Source organism: Polyodon spathula, chromosome 2 (genome assembly GCF_017654505.1).
Source record: "Polyodon spathula isolate WHYD16114869_AA chromosome 2, ASM1765450v1, whole genome shotgun sequence".
NCBI classification, from domain to species: Eukaryota; Metazoa; Chordata; class Actinopteri; order Acipenseriformes; family Polyodontidae; genus Polyodon; species Polyodon spathula.
Window position 1 is genome coordinate 23,074,925 of NC_054535.1, and position 19,039 is coordinate 23,093,963.

Here is a 19,039-nt window from a genome sequence, read left to right on the forward strand (position 1 = left end):
TATATATATATATATATATATATATATATATGCGCATTATCATTTAAAGTATATATATGCAGAGGTGATTATCAAAGGTGAGAATATTGTTGAGTCTGACACTAATAATTTCGAATCTTATAACAACTCTTCTGTTATTATTACAGTTAGTTTGGTTGAGAAATAAAATAACTAGTCATTTAGCAAGTCTTTAATTCATATGATCAGAATCTTCAAAAAAGTCAAAGTAAACTAAAAGTAAATGAGCAGCTAATATGAAGCATTCGAGTAGTTAATCCATCATATTACCCAAATGGTTCTCCAAAAGGGGGGGGGGGGGGGGGGGGGGGGGGGGGGGGTGTGTAATATAGCAATCGTAAAAATATGTGTATAGACTTTCAGAGATTAAAAGTAAACAAAATGGAATGACATAGAAAACATTTCCCAGGCTATTACTGCAGAAGCCTGATCCACAGTCATTGGAATGACTGGTCGTCAGTCCAAGAGCTTAATTTTCATGAAAACTACAAAAGTGAATTCCATCCGTTACTAATAGAAAACATTCTATGTAAAAGCCCTTCTTTTTATTACACTTGTAAAAGTCGTGTTCTATTGGAGTTTCAGCTGAAGTCCAATTTCTGTAATCGTCCAGCAGTCCTCACATGTGTTGTGCGTCTATTATATCCAAGTACTTGGCTTCGATAATCTTGGGGAGCAGGTAGTTCCTTCAGGAATAAAACAAGATATTTATGTTATATAACTGAAGTTAGTCCCACATCTTGGCTGAACTTGGCTTCAATAATCTTGGGGGGAACAGAACAAGAAGCATCTTAATTGTATATGGCATGTTCCCCAAGCATTTTGCCTTCAAGTTGCCAAGAGTATTTTTAGCACTCTGGGAAACTTGAAGGCAAACTGTCCGCTCCATAAAAAAGAACAAAGAGGGCCATTTAAAATCCTGAAAATATAAAATGAATCATTTCACGTGAAGGTTTTACTTACTATATCCCCTTCAGTCACTGCATGTATAATTGTACCATGTTAATATTCCTACCTGTGTACCTATTTATAATCCATATATGTTTTGGCAGGGCAACTTCATGAACTCCATAGAGTCCACACAACCTTGAAATAAGAAAACACAACTGAAGAGGATATAAAGAATTGTGCTGCAATTTACTGCAATGCAACAAAAACAACAGCACTTGTGTTTGAACAGAACCTTCCACACACCAGGCGACACAAAAGGATCGATGAATGAATGCTGTTTTTTGTGAACATGTCTGAGCGACAACGAAGGGAGTGAGAAATCAGAGCTCTCCATTAAAGCAAGTGTTCTGCAAGGAAATAATAACAGCCAGAAATAAAGTGAAATAATAAGCGTATTTAAAATTACTCTGTTATATGTATCATTGGGATCCTTTAATACCCAGCTGGACATCAGCTACTACCCAATAAGCCTTGATCCGTACAGACAGAATAATACTGAAAGAAATACTGAATACATGCTGGAGGACCTACTGGCAGGGCCGGCATAACCATATAGGCAGAACAGGCAAATTGAAGGGGTGGCAAAAAAGGTACATAATTACATTTTATACTGCACATTTCTTTAATCGTAAAATGTTGAACATCTTCGATCACTGTTTTTTGTTCTGCAAAACTTATTGCTGATGTACCGGAACCAAGCAGTGATGTCGTGCTAAATGCGGAAGTACGGGAACGATCAGGGTTATCATGCTGGTGCGATGTCACGCGAAATTTGGCCTCCCCTGGGAACAGTTTCCTGGTTGTTGAGCCTGTTGCTAAGTAAAGAATGCATTGAAGTTCTTTGCGCATTCAAATGGGGCGGGGCATTATTGGATTTCATTTAATTACCCTGACAATGATTCTTATAAAAGGACGTTGCTAATACGAGATAATCAAAACATTTTACCGATTGTATATCTCTGAAATTCTCTGATGAATGTCCTGGAAATCGGTAGAATTGTAGCTAGCTTTTGACAACAAATCTGCCAACTCAACCCTTAAAGTCACTAGATTTAGTGAGAAATTCGATAAATTGGCAACACCTGACAACATTACATTTTTTATGGATTGCGTGACAAAACCTCATTAATAAGACTACTAACAGCTTTGCAAAATCGAGAAAAAAAAACAAACAAAAAAAAAAACAGCCACAATTGTTTGTTTAACTTTATCTATCTTTGCTTGTTTTCATATATTCAATCAATCCCACAATACAACATGATCTTTACTGCCACATTACTACTTCCTCGGTCAGCTATACCTGACAATTACACTGGAACTCAGACAGACATCTTTAACTACACCTCGCCCACACTGTCCCACTCAGCTATACCTGGAGAAAGGCACTGGAAATGAGGCATAACGTTAGGTTATCATCATAACCCTGGTTCCCTGAACTAGAAATGTAACCATTACCTACTGGATGTTTCATCCTTAAGACCCCAAAACCTGAATATTGTATACCAAAGCTGCTTGGATGAGCCTGTGATGCAGTCATGGCATGCCCCTGAGGACATAAAGGACTGCACACACAGATCAAATTTTTTCTTCAAGCCTGCTGCAATCATGGACACCAGGACCTTTAAGGTTAATTAATGGTTACATTTTTATTTCAGTGAACCAGGGTTATGATAATAACTTAACGTTCCCTTTCAAGTGCAAAATGTAACCATTACCTAATGGGTGAGTGTACCAAAGCTGTCGCAAGGGCAATATTGCAGAACGAGTAGAATGCTACAAGGCTAAACCAAGAGGCTGCCTTGCATGTACCATTAGGAACCCCAGTAACATGTAGCTAGGGCTAAAAAATTGAGGGTTGAGGGTATATATATGTAAGGGTTGACTTGGAAGCTGCCCTTAACACTCCAGTTTCAAAGCCAGGGTTTTGAGGATCCAGAACATTCAGTCTGTAGAGCCTAGAAAAGGTATGTGGAATAGCCCACACCACTGTATTTCAAGTGTCCTTGAATAAAGCCAACGAAGTTGCCATGCCCCTGGTGGAATGAACAATGAGCTTTTCACAGGCAGTCTTGACTGTATCTGCTATCAATTTGGACAGCCTCTGTTTAGACAGGGCTTGACCATGGGAATTTACCCCATTGCAGACAAAAAACTGTTTGGACTGCGTCCAACTTTTCATCCTGTCAACATAATACACTTGTGGCCGCACAGGGCAGAGCATATGAAGCTGCCGCTCTCTGTCACACTGGAAAGGAGGCACAAGGAAAGTCTCAAATTCCACAGACTGTTTGACTTGAAATAGTTTTTGGAAAAAAAGCAGAATTAGTATGGAGTGTAAGCGTTGTCCTGGCTTCTGCAAAAATTAAGCAGGCTTTCACAAATAAGAATGCCTGCATCTCACACACCCATTTTGCAGAGGTGATTGCAAGCAAGAAAGCCCCTTTGAGCGATAAAAATTTCAGCTCAGCTGAACGCAAGGGCTCAAATGGAAGCTTCATGAGTGCATTGGGCACCATGTTTAACCTCCTGCAAGGAACAATATCTTTCATAGGTGATCAAAGCCACCAAGCTCCTTTCAAAAATTGCCCCAGCAGGAAGTAAGCTGGCAAGCTCATGGTAAGCTAAAATAGCTGCCAGATAGACCTTTAATGTAGAGGGGGATTTTCCCTCATCAAAGAGGTCCTGTAAAAACTGCAGTATAACCCAGGAGGCAGACACTACGACTGAAAAACACCTCACTTGTACCTGTACTGAGAACACATGGACGGTGCTCTGGTATTCTGCAGGGTGACAGTGACACTATTAGAAAGCACCAGATAGCTCAAATGCAGCTGTTCTGGAGCCAGACCCAGAGCTGCAGGCTCGATGGAGAACCAGAGGGGACAATGGGTCGATTTCTCGGAGGCAAAGAGATCTCTCTGCTCTCCTGAAATCTCTCCCAAATGAGGCTCACCACCTCAGGGTGAAGCCTCCATTCTGAGGTGCTGGGAACTCCCCTTGAGATGAGGTCTGCCGCCCAGTTCGTCACCCTGGGCAGATGTACTGCCCGTAGTGAGAGGAGGTTCTTGTGTGCCCAGTGAAAAAGCTTGAGGGACCACACGATGGAGATCTGTAGATGTAGATGTGGAAACCTAGAGCCAGGATAGCTTCTGTGCACTTGGAAAAGACAAAGGGAGCTAGAGAGAGGCCAAATAACAGGACACGAAACCTGTACGCTGTTCCCTGAAAGGCAAAAGCAGGTACCTCCTGTGCGCTGGTCTTATGGGGATGTGGAAATAGGAGTCTTTGAGGTCCACTGTGGTGAACCAGTCACCTGGCCTGATTGAGTGCAACAGCTGTTGCATGGTTAACATTTTGAACCTCCTTCAGCTCACATACAGGCTGACCTGTCTGAGGTCAGGATTGGTCTGAGGCCACCATCAAGCTTGGGCACAAGGAAGCACTGCTACTGCTGCAGAGCTGCTACTCCCTAAGATGCCACCACGACATCTTCCGGGTCGTAAGCACCCAGATATCCATGGTGCACCAACGCCAATACTCCAGATGGCTCCTTGAAAAGGAGCTCTGGGTCTGTGGCAGCAAGCACCTAGGGCTGCTGCTGGGCTTGTGGCTTTGCCTGAGGTTTTTGCTTCTGCAAAAACAAGTAGCAATGCAGTGTACAGTAAATGTACAGGTGCTGCTTCAGTCTGCTTATAGACGGTAACAGGTCGGGTCAAGATCCGAACAAAAGTGGTTGGAACCGGACCAGGGATGTAAGCACCAGTCGGTTCAGTTTGTTATCAGTTCGGTAACTCAACACTAGGTCAGTACGGTACGGTACCAGTGCGATAACCTCAGGCCCGGTTTGGTACGGTATGGTACCAGGTTGGGAACAGAGCGGGTCTGTAGGTAGCAATGTACAGAAATGCCCATCTGTGCAAGCTACTGGCAAAACCAGTCAGTACCCTCACAAGACTAAGGGAAGCCTGCTTGTTTGTAAAAACTAACAGCCTTTGTAATGGTGATGCAAAAGAAGTCAAAACAGTAGCGAAATACTGTGGAAACTGTAAACAATCTCAACCGAAGCCCGGTCCAATGCAAAGCTCCTGAACCGAGAAGCTGTGTGCGTATTTCTGTAAAAATGAAAAAGAAAATACACAAAAGGAAAATATTTTCTCAGAAAAAACAGTAATCAACCAATTACAGTTCAGAAAATAATAGCGTTACTTAAAACACATTTTTTTTTATTTAACTCCAGCCGGAGCTACCTAGCCTATGAGGAGAGCACAAGTCAGCTGACCTATTTTGCTTGGTCCCTGGGAAGGGGAGACTCAAGCCGCTGACTTCATAACAAGCAACAAGCTGTGTGCGCAATACACGCATAATTAATAAAACTAATACAACATCAATTAAATATTGCCTTAAATAAGTTCAATACATAAAAATGTGTGTGTTTTTTATACGGTAATGAGCAACAAGTACTTATCTGATAGGCTCTCCTGTCAGGTTCAGTTCTAGGTGATGAGATCTGTGTGTGCAATCCCTTATGTCCTCGGAGGTGCGCCATGATTGAGTCATAGGCTCGTCCAAGCAGCTTTGGTATAGAATATTCAGGTTTTGGGGTCTTAAGGAGGAAACACCCATTAAGTAATGGTTACATTTCGTACTTGAAAGGGAACTAAAAGTTAAACTAGCTTATAAAACAATAACCACGGGGTTGGTACGGGTGCTTGAAAACCTGGGAAATTGCTTTAACAAAATCCAGTCGTGGAATTTTTAAAAATTTGGAAAAATGGCATTTCATTATAGGGTCATAAGAAATTAATTTTTTTTTTTTTTTTTTTTTTTTAATTTACTTGATGCATTCCACATTTAAGCCCCACAAAAATATTTCAAACAACCATTCGGATATGACCTAACTGGGTTTGGCGCACTGTTCGGTGCTTGTCAGTCAAGTGTATTCTCGTGTTCTGTGCTTGCCAGAGCTGGTAGAGATTGTGGTTGCTGCTTAATAACGGTTAAGTTAGCTATGTGTTTAGTTCTTGAGTGCAGTCGTCAAAACGCTTTAAATTCACTCAAAAATGCCAGGCAAGTGCCATTTCAAAGACGGATGGGTTGAAAGCAAGACCTACAGTGACAATGCAGGAAGACGAAAGCAATCGATATGAAAATAAGACCTACAGTGACGCTGTAGGAAGACAAAAGCGATCGATATAAAGCACGGTGTCCGCGTTTAATGAGAAGCACCGACATCAGCAACACGGGCGAGTCGGCGCCAAAAAGCCACGTGCGAGGGTAAAAACATTGTGATTTAGAATTCAGCAAAGAAGGTTGTGCAAAGAAAATGAACGATGACTTTGTCGCATCAGTTAAATCGCCGCGTGTAGCTACATCTTCAGGTAGTCGTAGTAGGCCTTCTAGTAGTTTGAATGCCTCTGGTACAGTGAAGTCTTTTATACCCAAAACCGATTTGCTTCAAGTTTGAAATAATAATATGAGCATTAAACTTAATTTAAAAACCACTACTCACCCGCAAGATGCAAAGATGAAATGAATGACCGAGTTAATGTCCTTCTGTATGAACACATGGCCAATCATTCATCTTTTACAGAATTATGGAAAATTCAAAAGCTGCTTCTTTCGTACGGCCAGGCAAGTGCCGAGTGAGCGTTTTCGGTGAATAAGGAGCTTGAAGCTGAAAACCTGCACTAGGAATCATTAGTACTGCAACGTATTATCATTGATCACATTCAGACGGTGCAATACTAAATGTGCAAATCACAAAACTGCGTTTGCACTTTGCGTCAGGTGCTAATAAAGTGTATAGCACATTTCGAAGAAGAAGAAAAGAAAAAAAGGAGCAGCCATGTCAGAAAGGAAAATCGGCAATGGATGCGGGAGAGGATCTCAGAAAAATGAAAAGGAGACTGGAAACAGACATTGCCAGTCTAATAAAATCGGCTGATGAATTTGCAGAACAAGCACAATCAGCAGGACACTTAACGAGGATTAATAAATTCAAGAGCATGAGGAGAACTGCTAAAGAAAAAGTGCGACCTCAGCTCCTTTCAAGATAAAATTGAACTTCTCCAAACATTAAAAAATGCCAAGTAAACAGCCAGGTAAGATTGTCAGTTAATATGTTTTTAATCGAATATACCAAGTCTGCGCTTTTAATTATAGTACTGAAATAATAGAATAGGAGTTGTATTCATAAATCATGTCTACTTTCAGATGTTTTGTAAATTAGAGAGGGTGTTAAACAAAATAAAATATCATTTTATACTGAGAGGCCTTTAGCATACCTGCCCCAGTTTAAGAATTTTTGTTGTATTTGTTAACCGCATCTACAATTAAAAAACGGACACTCAGGAATAGATATGAGTAATTTAATACGATCCGAAATGGTTGTTTTGGCAGTTTTGTGATTACTTTTTGGGTAGGATTTTCAAAAGTTCCTAAACAGTAACTCCAGTGTTAATCAAGAAATCAGTATGTAGCATTGGTTTTGGCATTTTTAAGTGGTCATTGTAGGTATTTCGTTACTAAATCATCGTCCTAATGTGATTTACGAGATTCTGTTGATTTACAAAATAATGTGAATATCTAAACGAGCAGTGCTTCTTGCAACTATTTATTTTGTTTGCGTGGGAATGTAAAAGCAAAGCCGTGTTAATTGTCATAATTTATCAGGAGTTAATTTGCACTTGGAAAAAGATGGTTTTAATTAAAGAAAGAGGCATAACTCCCTTAGAAACAGATATTCAACAGACCACGTCTGTGACACTGAAGATACAGAGAGAGCATGTACAGGACCAGAGTTAATTTCTTATAGACTAATAATTCACTATTTGTAGTTTTGAAAATATTTTAGCCTTTTCCATACTTGTGGTTATCAATGAGTTGTATTCACTTGTTTTAACCATTTGTAACCTAATGGAACGTTTGTTGTATTGCTAAAATGATTTACTGTGATTTGTACCCAGTGTAATGTTACTACCAAGACATTACTGATGCAATGGTAGCCTATTTGAATTCTGCATTCGTACATTGTATGACAGCTAACATCCACTGTAGATTTTATTTGAATTTTACAACTGAAATCCTGGTAAAGAAGGCGGCATATTAGATACTACAATATATAAATCCTTGGCTTTTAACACCTGTGTCTTATTGACACGAGAATGAAGAACAGGTGTTAAGGACACACAGAGATACACTAGGAATGTGATTGAGATCATTGAAGTGGATTTTGCCAAAACGTATTTGTAAGGTGGTCAGACCCAACCCCCCCCCCCCCCCCCCCCCCACACACACACACACACACAACACACTTTATGTACAATATACACTTTCACCTTCACACTTCTGTATGAATATAATACTGCAAGTGTTCGGTGGCTACTTCTAATCATGTTGAGTTTATTTATCGCAGAGGCTAGCAAAGAGTAACAGAGAAAATGCATGATTATAGTAATTCACCAAACAATTCATTATAAACAAATTGTGTATTGGGTTAGGGAGTTCTATGGTAATTTTAAAAGCTTAATAAATATATAATGAAGTGTTACATACATGATGTACATGTATAAAAAATAACAACTCCAAACACCAATGACACTTGAAACATGTTTTATAGGCTACAATGGTACATACTAAAATACATACACTAGTAGACGTTATCATAAGAAAATACATTCCAGCCGAGATACATAGCTGGCTTACAGTATTTTTTTCTTTCTAACCCCCCCCCAAAATGATGGTAAATAACTAATGGGGCTTCATTTTTTTTTTTTTTTTTTTTAAATCCATGTTGTCCAATTTTTACCAACGCACCAGAAAATCATAAACAGGCATTTTATATGTGAAGTGTTCTAAATAAATGTACATTCTGCTTGACAAAATTCACAATATTAAACTAAGTTTACAAATTATACACAAAATAGATATTCACATTATTTTTTATTTCCATGTGGCTGCTGCTTGCTGGTGGGAGAGTACTGGTTTCCACAACAGCGAATTGTGCTCTCATTCATTTTTCTTGATCTCGATAACATGCATTTTGATTAACGAGTTCCCATTATTTAGTCTTTGAGAGAGGTGATGTATGTGACCTGCGACAATTAGGCTTTTTAACGTGGAATGCGTTCATCAAGACCTCATTGACTCAATTTCAGCATTAACGGATGGATTTAATTAACACATTTCGTTTGAAAATCGTTTGCTACTAAAGCTCTCATTACTATACCACGAGTTTGACACAATAACACAAATTTTTCAAAAATTTGCCTGTGTGTCAATGTGTTGTTGTTTCTTGGATGATATATTTTTTGTCACCACCATTATAGTTTTAGTTATTGTGATATAGCTGGGTAACTGCAGTTGCAGTTTTGCCTGTAAAACGCTTGTGCATTGTAGCATCACATTACTTTTTTGTCCTGGAAATTATAATGTGTGTGCTCATGGAAAGTGCTTGAAAATCCTTTCACTTGGAAAAATAGAATTCAAACTTTGTAACAAAACATAGAGAAAGTCATACTCCTTATAACTATATTTCTTGTTTTTAACGTTGTTATCCAACAATGGGAATACAAAGGTTCTTGTGAGATTTAGTAAACAAACACTTTGAAAAGAAGGTAAATATAATATATATAATATATATAATATATATATATATATATAATATATATATATAGATATATCTATATATATATATATATAAATATATATATATAAATTATTATATTACCAATGATTAAAATATCTGTGTATATATTCTAGGAAATCTAATTACTCTATATACTGGAGCAGGATACCACTTGTTCCCATGCTCCCACACTGCCAGTGCCTTCTTACCTGACTGGAATCAGTATGATCATGGTGAGAGGGAAAATCATCTTCATGTAGGGCAGGGGGTACATCCCGAAGGTGCACAGGACGAGCAGCTGCAGCATCTGAAGCCCGGTGAAATAGTGAATCTTTCTCTGGGGCACTTTCCGAATATAGTGGGTAGGGGGGTAGGAGGTCTGGAGAGAAAGAAGGGTAGAGAGATCAGTTTGTGTTGAAACAAATTAATTTTGTTTACAGTACTGTACACATCCTTGACCAGAGTTTTAGAAATAACAGCTCACCATTCAACCCCTTTTAATTCAGATCTGATCAGAAAATCTGCCTGTATTAGGACCACCACCATATTTAGTCCATGGTTTTACATGACTATTTTCTTTTTAACCCAAATTGCCCAAAATGAGTTTGTTGACTAAAGTTGACTGTTTCTGGCTGTGGACTTACTAGTTCTGGCTCAGGTAGGGTCAGGTCAGTGTGTTATCAGTGAGTGGATTATGGTGTTTTTAATTTTAAGTGAGCATTTTTTTCTTTGTGCAAGAGCTTCCTAAAACTCACTTCTGCTTCCCTTTTTGTCTGTCTAAAAATATCTCATGAAAGTGAAGCCTGCCGTGAGTGGTAAAGACTTTTAGTTCAGTTCAGTTAACCAAAAATGTTTACGAAGGAGAGGTTTTTTACATAAAAAATACTGAGGCTGATGGAATAAAGAAAAACTATAAACAGGAGAATGTGTAGTAGTGGAATATTCAGTTGCTGGAAATGGTAAGTCTAAATCCACTGTTAGGAAAAATTACAACATTGTGGTATTCAGCAATAACAGAAGTTCGTGTGGCTTTGTATAATGCAAATCTTGCAAAATATTACTAAAATACAACATCAAAAAGATGGGAAATTCATCTCTGCGGTGGCACACTGAAAAGGGATGTATTCATCCTGTACCTGGGCCAAGTCAGTCTTACATAACTTCCTTTGTCCAAAATGATTATGCAAATTTGCAAGAGAATTTTAATATCTGGCAATTTATGGTAACAAAGTTTTGAAGAAGCCTGTTGTCGTTTTTTTTTTTTTTTTTTTTAATCATGCAGTATTGGATTGTCAGGAAAGGAAGTAAACGAGATATGATTAATTAAGAGTATTTTTTTTTCTTTATTTAAGTTTTAACTGGAAATCAGGAATAATCTACATGAAAGGTACTTAGTTTCAATAGTGTATGGTTGGATTATATTTGTGGAGATGGTCTGGTCTGGTTGGGTCGGGTAGGGTATGCAAACATTTCAAAGATCTCAGGCTTGGGTCGGGTTTGGATCAGGTTGTAAATTTAGGCCCAAACAGACCTCTACTCCAGAGCATTGGGGGCAAAACAGTGAAAAACCCTATCTATGCATCCAATATTGTATCTTTCATGGTTCATGTTGGTGACAACAGTCTAGGAAAGTTTCATGAGTATCAAACTTTATAGACGTGTCCTCACCTGCTCTTTGAGGAGAAGCGCCATCCGGTCGCAAAGCTGGTTGCCGTCGATGGAGGTGAGGGCGATGTAGAGAAAGAGGCCATACAGGACAGGTTTGGGAATCCACTGCAGGGGCACAGGGAGCAGGAACACAGACACGCCCAGCAGGATGTTGGCAGCCAGTGAGGTCAGTCGGGTCTCCTTCACACTGACGATCCTGGCAGTGTGATGGTGAGGGGAGCAGAGCAGAGGTTAGGCTGAGGTTAGAAGTGCTGCTCTCATACAAAGAATTGAGAACTTATCCAGGACGATTGCTAGGATTGTGTTGTTCGACACGGGCAGCACAGAAAAGAGGCTTGATTTCAGAACTGACAGGGTCAAATAAAGGAATTTTACAGAATGGAGTGTAGTGTGTTAACTATTAATATTCCATTTTCATGCTTCACATATATATTATATTAATAGCACATGGGTGTTTTAAGTTCTATTTCAAAGCTATCGTTCACCTACACTGTAACTGTGCTGTAAGATAGATGACCACTATGCCACATCTAGAGGTATAATTGCAATAACTTTATTTCTGTATTTCTAACACTCTTTGAATGCTAATCTTTGAATAAAGTACACTTTAATAAATGCAGAGGAACACTTACGTCTCATACAGGTGTCCATTCTCCACTCGCTGTTCCACGAAAGCCAGCTGGCGCACGTGCAGAGTGGAGTGTGGGAAGGCGGCGTGCATCCATGGCAACCCCAAGACTGACATCAGAACATTGATGAGCCCTGACAACATCAGATCCCAGTGATAGGCCGTGCCCTTCAGCAGCCTGCAGTAGAGAACCATTTCAAACCGAGTCAAAATAGGGTTATGTTCTACAGTAGTACTACAACCAATACTCCTCTGCCTCCTCCTCCTACTACTTCTACTGCTGTATGGTAGTATGGAGGCACAAAAAAATAGAAGTATTTATACTGTTGTTTGACATAAAAGCAGTGATCTGGTTTGGGTAGTGTTGATAGCAAACTGCATTTGAGAAAGGTTGATAGCATATCCATTAAAGTTTTACCACAAATTTCCACAGTAATTTTGTAGTTTTCCCATGCTTTTCCTGTGGTTATACAATGTGTTTATACAATGTGTTTATCACAGTTTACCATGCCTCTCCAGACTAAAATGCACACCTATGGTTTACCATGCTTTCATTGTGCTTTTATCCACGCTTTCACTGTGCTTTTATTGCACTTTGCCATGCTTTCACTATGCTTTTATTACACTTTGCCATGCTTTCACTATGCTTTTATTACATTTTGCCATGCGTTTATTGCACTTTGCCATGCTTTCACTTTTTTATAAGGCATGCACAGACAGATTCAACCATTTTTTTCATGTACTGTAGTATTATTTTCTGCAGGTGCTTTGTCATGACAGCTTTTGTTTTAGTTGGATTAAAATCCTTGTGAAATAATCAATACCATTCAGCCACCAGGTGGCATGTGATTAGTTCAAAATCCAGTCAAAGACGTTACAATCGCAAATAAGCGTTTATCCAGCACTTTAAACACTCTCAAAAATAAGAAATTGATTCAGTACCTTCAGCCAATTAGCTTCCAGCTCTTGCGGGCTTCCATAAGACAGCAGATACCCGCTGGACCATCACAGCAGCAATTATGAATCCGATTTTAAATCAAACGCGCAAATGCCGGCTTTTTAATTTTGACTTGCCGTAATGAAAGCTCAGTTCACATTTCTTGGATAGCAAATAATAAACAAAGACACAATTGGTCCAAATTGATTCTCAAAGCTATTTCTTCACCTCAATTTCTACCAAAACAGATTGCAGATTCATGATACGATTCTGTGGCTGAGTAGCGTAGTGCAGTAGCAGTCTCTTCAGCGGTGTCCCTAATCTGTTGGTCCATACCTGTTCTCTGGCGCATTGGTGAGTGACATCACGATGTTCTGGTCAATGAAGATGAGCACCGCCAGCAGGAATCCCAGTCCCATGGCACTCACAACGTTCATTGGGGAGAGCAGGCGGAACGGAGCCACGCTGAACATACTACCCGTATGGAAAGTGAAGATTGGAACTGCAGGACGAGGCAGGCAAGCTTTATTCAGGGGCTGTTTTTTTATTTAGGTTTAAATTGTTTTCTAAAACATGACAACACTTGGTATAGTACCACAGTGGTTTTCGACCCTGCTTCTCGGGGACCCCTGTGTCTTCTGGATTTCATTCCAACTGAGCTCTCAACTACTTAACTAAGCCCTTAATTGAACTAATAATTTTTAATAGTTCTCAACTAGATTTCAAAGTATTTATAACACTTTATAGTTAAGTTGAAATCCCCAACTGTTTAAGAACTGAAAACTATTAAAAGACATAACTAAGCTAATAAGTGGTTCAATTAAGGCTCTAGTTAAGTAATCGAGAGCTCAGTTGGAACACGGGGAGCCCGGGACTGGGGTTATAAAACCATCGTAATACACAGTCAATGGTCAGTAAATCTCTGGCACAAGTACAGCAGACATCAATGTACGGACTAGTCCACAAACAGTGCTAAGAGCTGGTTCACTTGATATAAGAGCAGGATTGTACAGGTAGGCACTGCCCCTCTTTGTTTTTATCAGTGTTCTTGAGGATCAGTAAGGCATTTTAAGGTGGTGTGTTAAAATTAGTCAAACCTTTATCACATTCAAAAATGTCCATGATGCAAAATGCAAAATTAAATTCCTTCAAGCATCTCCCAAGCTTAAATTAGCCCAACCATTCCCACATTTGACTTAGATTATGATTTCTTCAAGAGATTGTGCTAAGCAATGCCCAAACCCAATTCTATCACAAATATATGAGCAGTTTCAACATACAGATTCTGTGTAACACCAGCTACTTGTTGCAGGTAACATTTTTAAGCAGTTTTTGCCATTTAAATAGTTTAACACCTGTTTTAACATACCTGAACAATCTTGATTTTAGATACTTAACATCGTTTGGATGTTTCCTATACAACAAGTTGCATGAAAAGTTGCCAGAAAAATTTGCAAGATGTTACATGGACTTCAAAGACTATGCATGTACTTTAAAGCACATGTATGCACATTCATACAAGCGACTCCACTATGCAAGGTGAAGCACTCCATACTAGAAGAGAGGCTGGTATTTGCTTGAGCTCAAGGTGCCATACTCACGGTGTATATCTAAGAACAGGTAGGATCCCACGAAAGAGCACATCAGGACGGAGATGGGCAGAGCACAGTCTGACAGGATTTCTCGCACTTTGGCGTGGAGGAAGGGGCTGAAATGCAAGGGCAAGGGAAGTTCTTATTCAATACATTCCACTGAGACTGAACCATTAAACAATGCAGGTCCGTCACACATGGAATGTAATCACAAATTAAACTCTTTCAGGCTGAGCGGTTGCCAGAAGGATTTTCGAAACTGCTGCCATAAGATGTTAAAGATTAAGTAACGGATTCTGAAAAATATAGCGTTATATGTCCCCAGGTGTGACTACAACTGTTTAAATAATGTACCTGTAATTTTTCTTTTCATTGTTAACATCACTTATAACCTGCAAGTATTGTAGCGATCTGTCTTTTCTTTTTATGTGTTGTATCATTTTGTGTAGCTGTTCCATGCCTTGTCTGTCCAGCATGTGAGCTAGTGCAGATGTGGAGGTGGAGGTGGAGGTGGAGGTGGGGGGGGTTGGGGTATAAATTCACAGCTTGCAGGCTTTGTTGTGGTGTCCTGACCTCATGAATAAAGAGTGTGATCTTGCTGCAGACGTCCGACTCCTTTTTCTTCCCACTGGACGTTACAGACGTTATGTCAGCTCTAGTGGACTGGGGTTTGAGATTTGTCCTCTAAAATCTCTAAATCACTGCGGAATCCGAGCGTTTAAAAAAAAAAAAAAAAAAAAAAAAAAAAAAAAAAAAAAACATAACAAGTGCTCTGGCTTTTCTGTTCGTGCAACATTATGGATTGTTGTGCTACCTGTTTGACAATGTGTGCTTTTCATTGTTAACATCCTGTCATTTTTTTAAACTTAGAATTTTAAAGTCTGATTCAAAGCTTTTCAAAATGTGCTCTCTAATGCAGTAATAGTGTAAGGATTAATTATAGGCACGTTATTTAAACAGTTGCAGCAACGCATGGGGATGTGTAAAAAAATTGGCAGCAACGCATGGGGATGTGTAGTATATATATATTAAAATATATATATATATATATATATATATACAGCTCTGGAAAAAATTAAGAGACCACTGCAAAATTATCAGTTTCTCTGGTTTTACTATTTGTAGGTATGTGTTTGGGTAAAATGAACAGTTTTGTTTTATTCTATAAACTACTGACAACATTTCTCCCAAATTCCAAATAAAAATATTGTCATTTAGAGCATTCATTTTTAAACAACACAATACTAATGTTTTAACTTAGGAAGAGTTCAGAAATCAATATTTAGTGGAATAACCCATATTTTCAATCACAACTTTCATGCGTCTTGGCATGCTCTCCACCAGTCTTTCACATTGATGTTGGGTGACTTTATGCCACTCCTGGCGCAAAAAATTCAAGCAGCTCGGCTTTGTTTGATGGCTTGTGACCATCCATCTTCCTCTTGATCACATTCCAGAGGTTTTCAATGGGGTTCAGGTCTGGAGATTGGGCTGGCCATGACAGGGTCTTGATCTGGTGGTCCTCCATCCACACCTTGATTGACCTGGCTGTGTGCCATGGAGCATTGTCCTGCTGGAAAAACCAACCATTGGAACATTGTCAGAGCAGAAGGAAGCAAGTTTTCTTCCAGGACAACCTTGTACTTGGCTTGATTCATGCGTCCTTCACAAAGACAAATCTGCCCGATTCCAGCCTTGCTGAGGCACCCCCAGATCGTCACCGATTCTCCACCACATTTCACAGTGGGTGCAAGACACTGTGGCTTGTAGGCCTCTCCAGGTCTCCGTCTTACCATTAGACGACCAGGTGTTGGGCAAAGCTGAAAATTGGACTCATCAGAGAAGATGACCTTACTCCAGTCCTCTACGGTCCAATCCTGATGGTCTTTTGCAAACCTCAGCCCGGTCAGTGGAGAGTCGTTTTCGCCCTCTGCCGGTCTGTAGCTTTGTTGTCCCCAATGTGTGCTGCTTGACCTTGTTCTTATGAACTGCCGTCTTTGAAATTTTAAGGATGGAAGCAACCCGACGCTCACTGTATCCCTCTGCCAGTAAAGCCAGAATTGAACCCTTCTTTTTCTCACTCAAAACTTTCCTTCTCAATTCTTTGGGATGGTCAATAGTTATTTTTTTGATTCTAATTACTTTTGAGGTACTACTAGCACTGTTTTGCCATCCAGCTAGTCCTATTGCAAGAAGATAGTGATGACCACAGGAGTGGTTTTCATACTTTTCCTCGTTAAATAAGATTTGCTTCAGGTGATCCCCTAATCAGTACCTCATTCAGTAGAATGAGGTGTGCCTGTGTTGGAATTCAACAGACTCTGGAATGGAATGGCCATGGTGTCACCTTTCTCTAAAATTCAGAAGACACGGATAATGCCATTGACACATATTGTGTTATCTCCTTAAGGTACACAAGGGCGGTTATTCAAATGTTTCTTCTGATTCAAGTATCATGAGAGTATCGTGAGGGAACTGGCTATTTGGATGACCAGGGCCAACCTGTCAGTACATTTTAAAAAATAAGAAAGTTAGCTTTTTTTGTGGAATACATTTGTCCTTTGTACCATAAAGGTTTAAAACATGATTTAAGTTAATATGTTCAGCTGACCCTTTCTCCGATTGTGGAAAAGTGGGCCAAAGTTCTCGCAAGAAGACACGCTTTTAATGGCACATAAGAGTCACCTGTACAAATTAACTTATGATATTAGGTTACCGTAGAATTGATCTTAACTTGAAATGCACAGCCCCTCTTCTGACTAGCCTAGAGCTAAAATGCTCTCTAGTATTACGTGTTAGTGTTGCTTCACCTTCTCTTGAATTGGTAGAGTGTGTATCCAAGCCACAAGGTCCCCAGCATGAGCAGCAGACTGAGGACAGCGCTCTCCCGTCCGCACAGGGCTGTGTCCAGGATCCCAGAAGAGGTATTACCGCTGTACCCAGAGAAGCGTGTCACTTTTGTTATGTGATCCCCGGTGCCATTCTCAAACTGCGGATTGTGGTAATACTTGTGGAAAACTGAAAAAAAAAAACCATTGAAAAATATTACAAATGCACGAATATCAGAATATAGGTATGTTTTTGTTGTTAAATGTTCTTAGGAAATTAAGGTTGTGGAATGAACTTTTAAATACCCCCAATTTGTCTTAGATGCCATTGTTTTCAGATCAGACCTCCATCTCCCCTGCCTCCCACCAGGTTAGTTGCTTTTCCAGCCTGCATCGAGGCCTATTTGTTTGCTTAATTTATTTTATGACTGGTGTCACAGATCTAGATTAGCACTAACCATGAACTAGGAGATGTTATTTTAGGTGAGGTTATCCAAGATTAGTAATTATCAGAATTTATGAAACCAGAAGGCTGTTTTATATGTTCTTCTGTTTTGAACAGGCCAGCATAAAATGCAAATGTTATAAGAACTGTTGTATGCAAATTATGCCTAAACCAATTTTCTTTAGTGGGTGTCTCATTTCTAAATTTCAAATATGATCCATATGTTCTAACTCATTTATGGTGATGTCCCAAAAAGTTAAGTAAATTGAACTGTTTGGTTTGTTTTTAACCACTACATGGAAGATAAAAAGTTCAGTTTAATACAACCACGTTCAAGCATGAACCATGAACATGAGACATGCAACTGTGTCTGGGCTGAAGTTTTGACAGAATTTTGCTGTTTGATTGTATTTAGCTAATCATGTTCTCTCCCCATCTGGAACCTATAATTAAAAAGCAGAAAGCAGTCTTACTTTTAACAGTCCCTTTGACTGCATCCCTCACGAATGCAATGGAAATAAAAAGTGCAATTACTTCTTCTGTGGACCTGAAAAGAAAAAAAAAATAGCAATCTGTAAATAAAAAAGGAGATAAAAAAGCAGCAGTTCCAACACAAGCTTCAAGTGTCTGTCTTTTGGGTTTCTAACAAATAGCTCAGTGGTGGAGTTCTTTACAGACAGGATAGTAAGAATATTATATATCACATATTATATATTAGATATATATATATATATATATATATATATATATATATATATATATATATATATATATATATATATATATATATATATATATATATATATATATATATATGTATGCTATTATGATCCACTGACTGTAGGTTTTCGATATGTTATTACAAAGCATATATAGTGTAGGGACCTATAGAGGTAAACACAGGCATGAGGTGAGTTTGGTATGACAACAGGTTCTATTTTTCACTGTGCTGTAATAAAGGGGCATAAATTATTTGGACCTCACGGTTAAACATGATGCTACAATCACACTGTATGTAACTACAACTATTTTTCTTTTACTGCTTTAAATTATGATTGTTTTCATATTGCATGTTCGTTAAACTGGGTTATATAACTTAAATGAAGGAGCATTTACAACACAACTTAATAAGGAGATGTGGAAAGTCCAGACCTATTTCTCGCTTGTCTCTATAAAGAGTTATTTAAAGCAGCAAGCTGCATATCTCATTTGCAGGGGTTTGTAAACTTGAAAGATTATAGTTGGTGGACCAACTGTGAAGGGTAAAGGGGTGGGTTCAAATCTGCTCTAGGTGTTATATCTTAGCTATAGTCTCTACAACTGGGCACATGTTGCACCAGCCTTGG

The 19,039-nt window shown here is 39.1% G+C and overlaps 1 protein-coding gene across 3 annotated transcripts in view; it reads right to left on the minus strand.

The window, feature by feature from the left end:
• Positions 1-327: 327 nt before the first annotated feature.
• LOC121294291 (sodium bicarbonate transporter-like protein 11) overlaps positions 328-19,039 on the minus strand; it is a 47,258-nt gene continuing 28,546 nt past the window's right edge. For 2 of the 3 annotated variants that reach the window (XM_041217885.1, XM_041217867.1), the window contains 9 exons: positions 18,167-18,240; positions 17,231-17,438; positions 14,430-14,536; positions 13,165-13,330; positions 11,896-12,069; positions 11,264-11,459; positions 9,805-9,974; positions 1,034-1,104; positions 328-704 (listed from right to left, as the gene is read on the minus strand). In XM_041217885.1, the coding sequence (XP_041073819.1) occupies positions 658-704; positions 1,034-1,104; positions 9,805-9,974; positions 11,264-11,459; positions 11,896-12,069; positions 13,165-13,330; positions 14,430-14,536; positions 17,231-17,438; positions 18,167-18,240 (1,213 nt within the window). In that variant the 3' untranslated portion in view covers positions 328-657. The remainder of the gene's footprint in view (positions 705-1,033; positions 1,105-9,804; positions 9,975-11,263; positions 11,460-11,895; positions 12,070-13,164; positions 13,331-14,429; positions 14,537-17,230; positions 17,439-18,166; positions 18,241-19,039) is intronic. The other variant, XM_041217876.1, reaches the window with a different exon arrangement.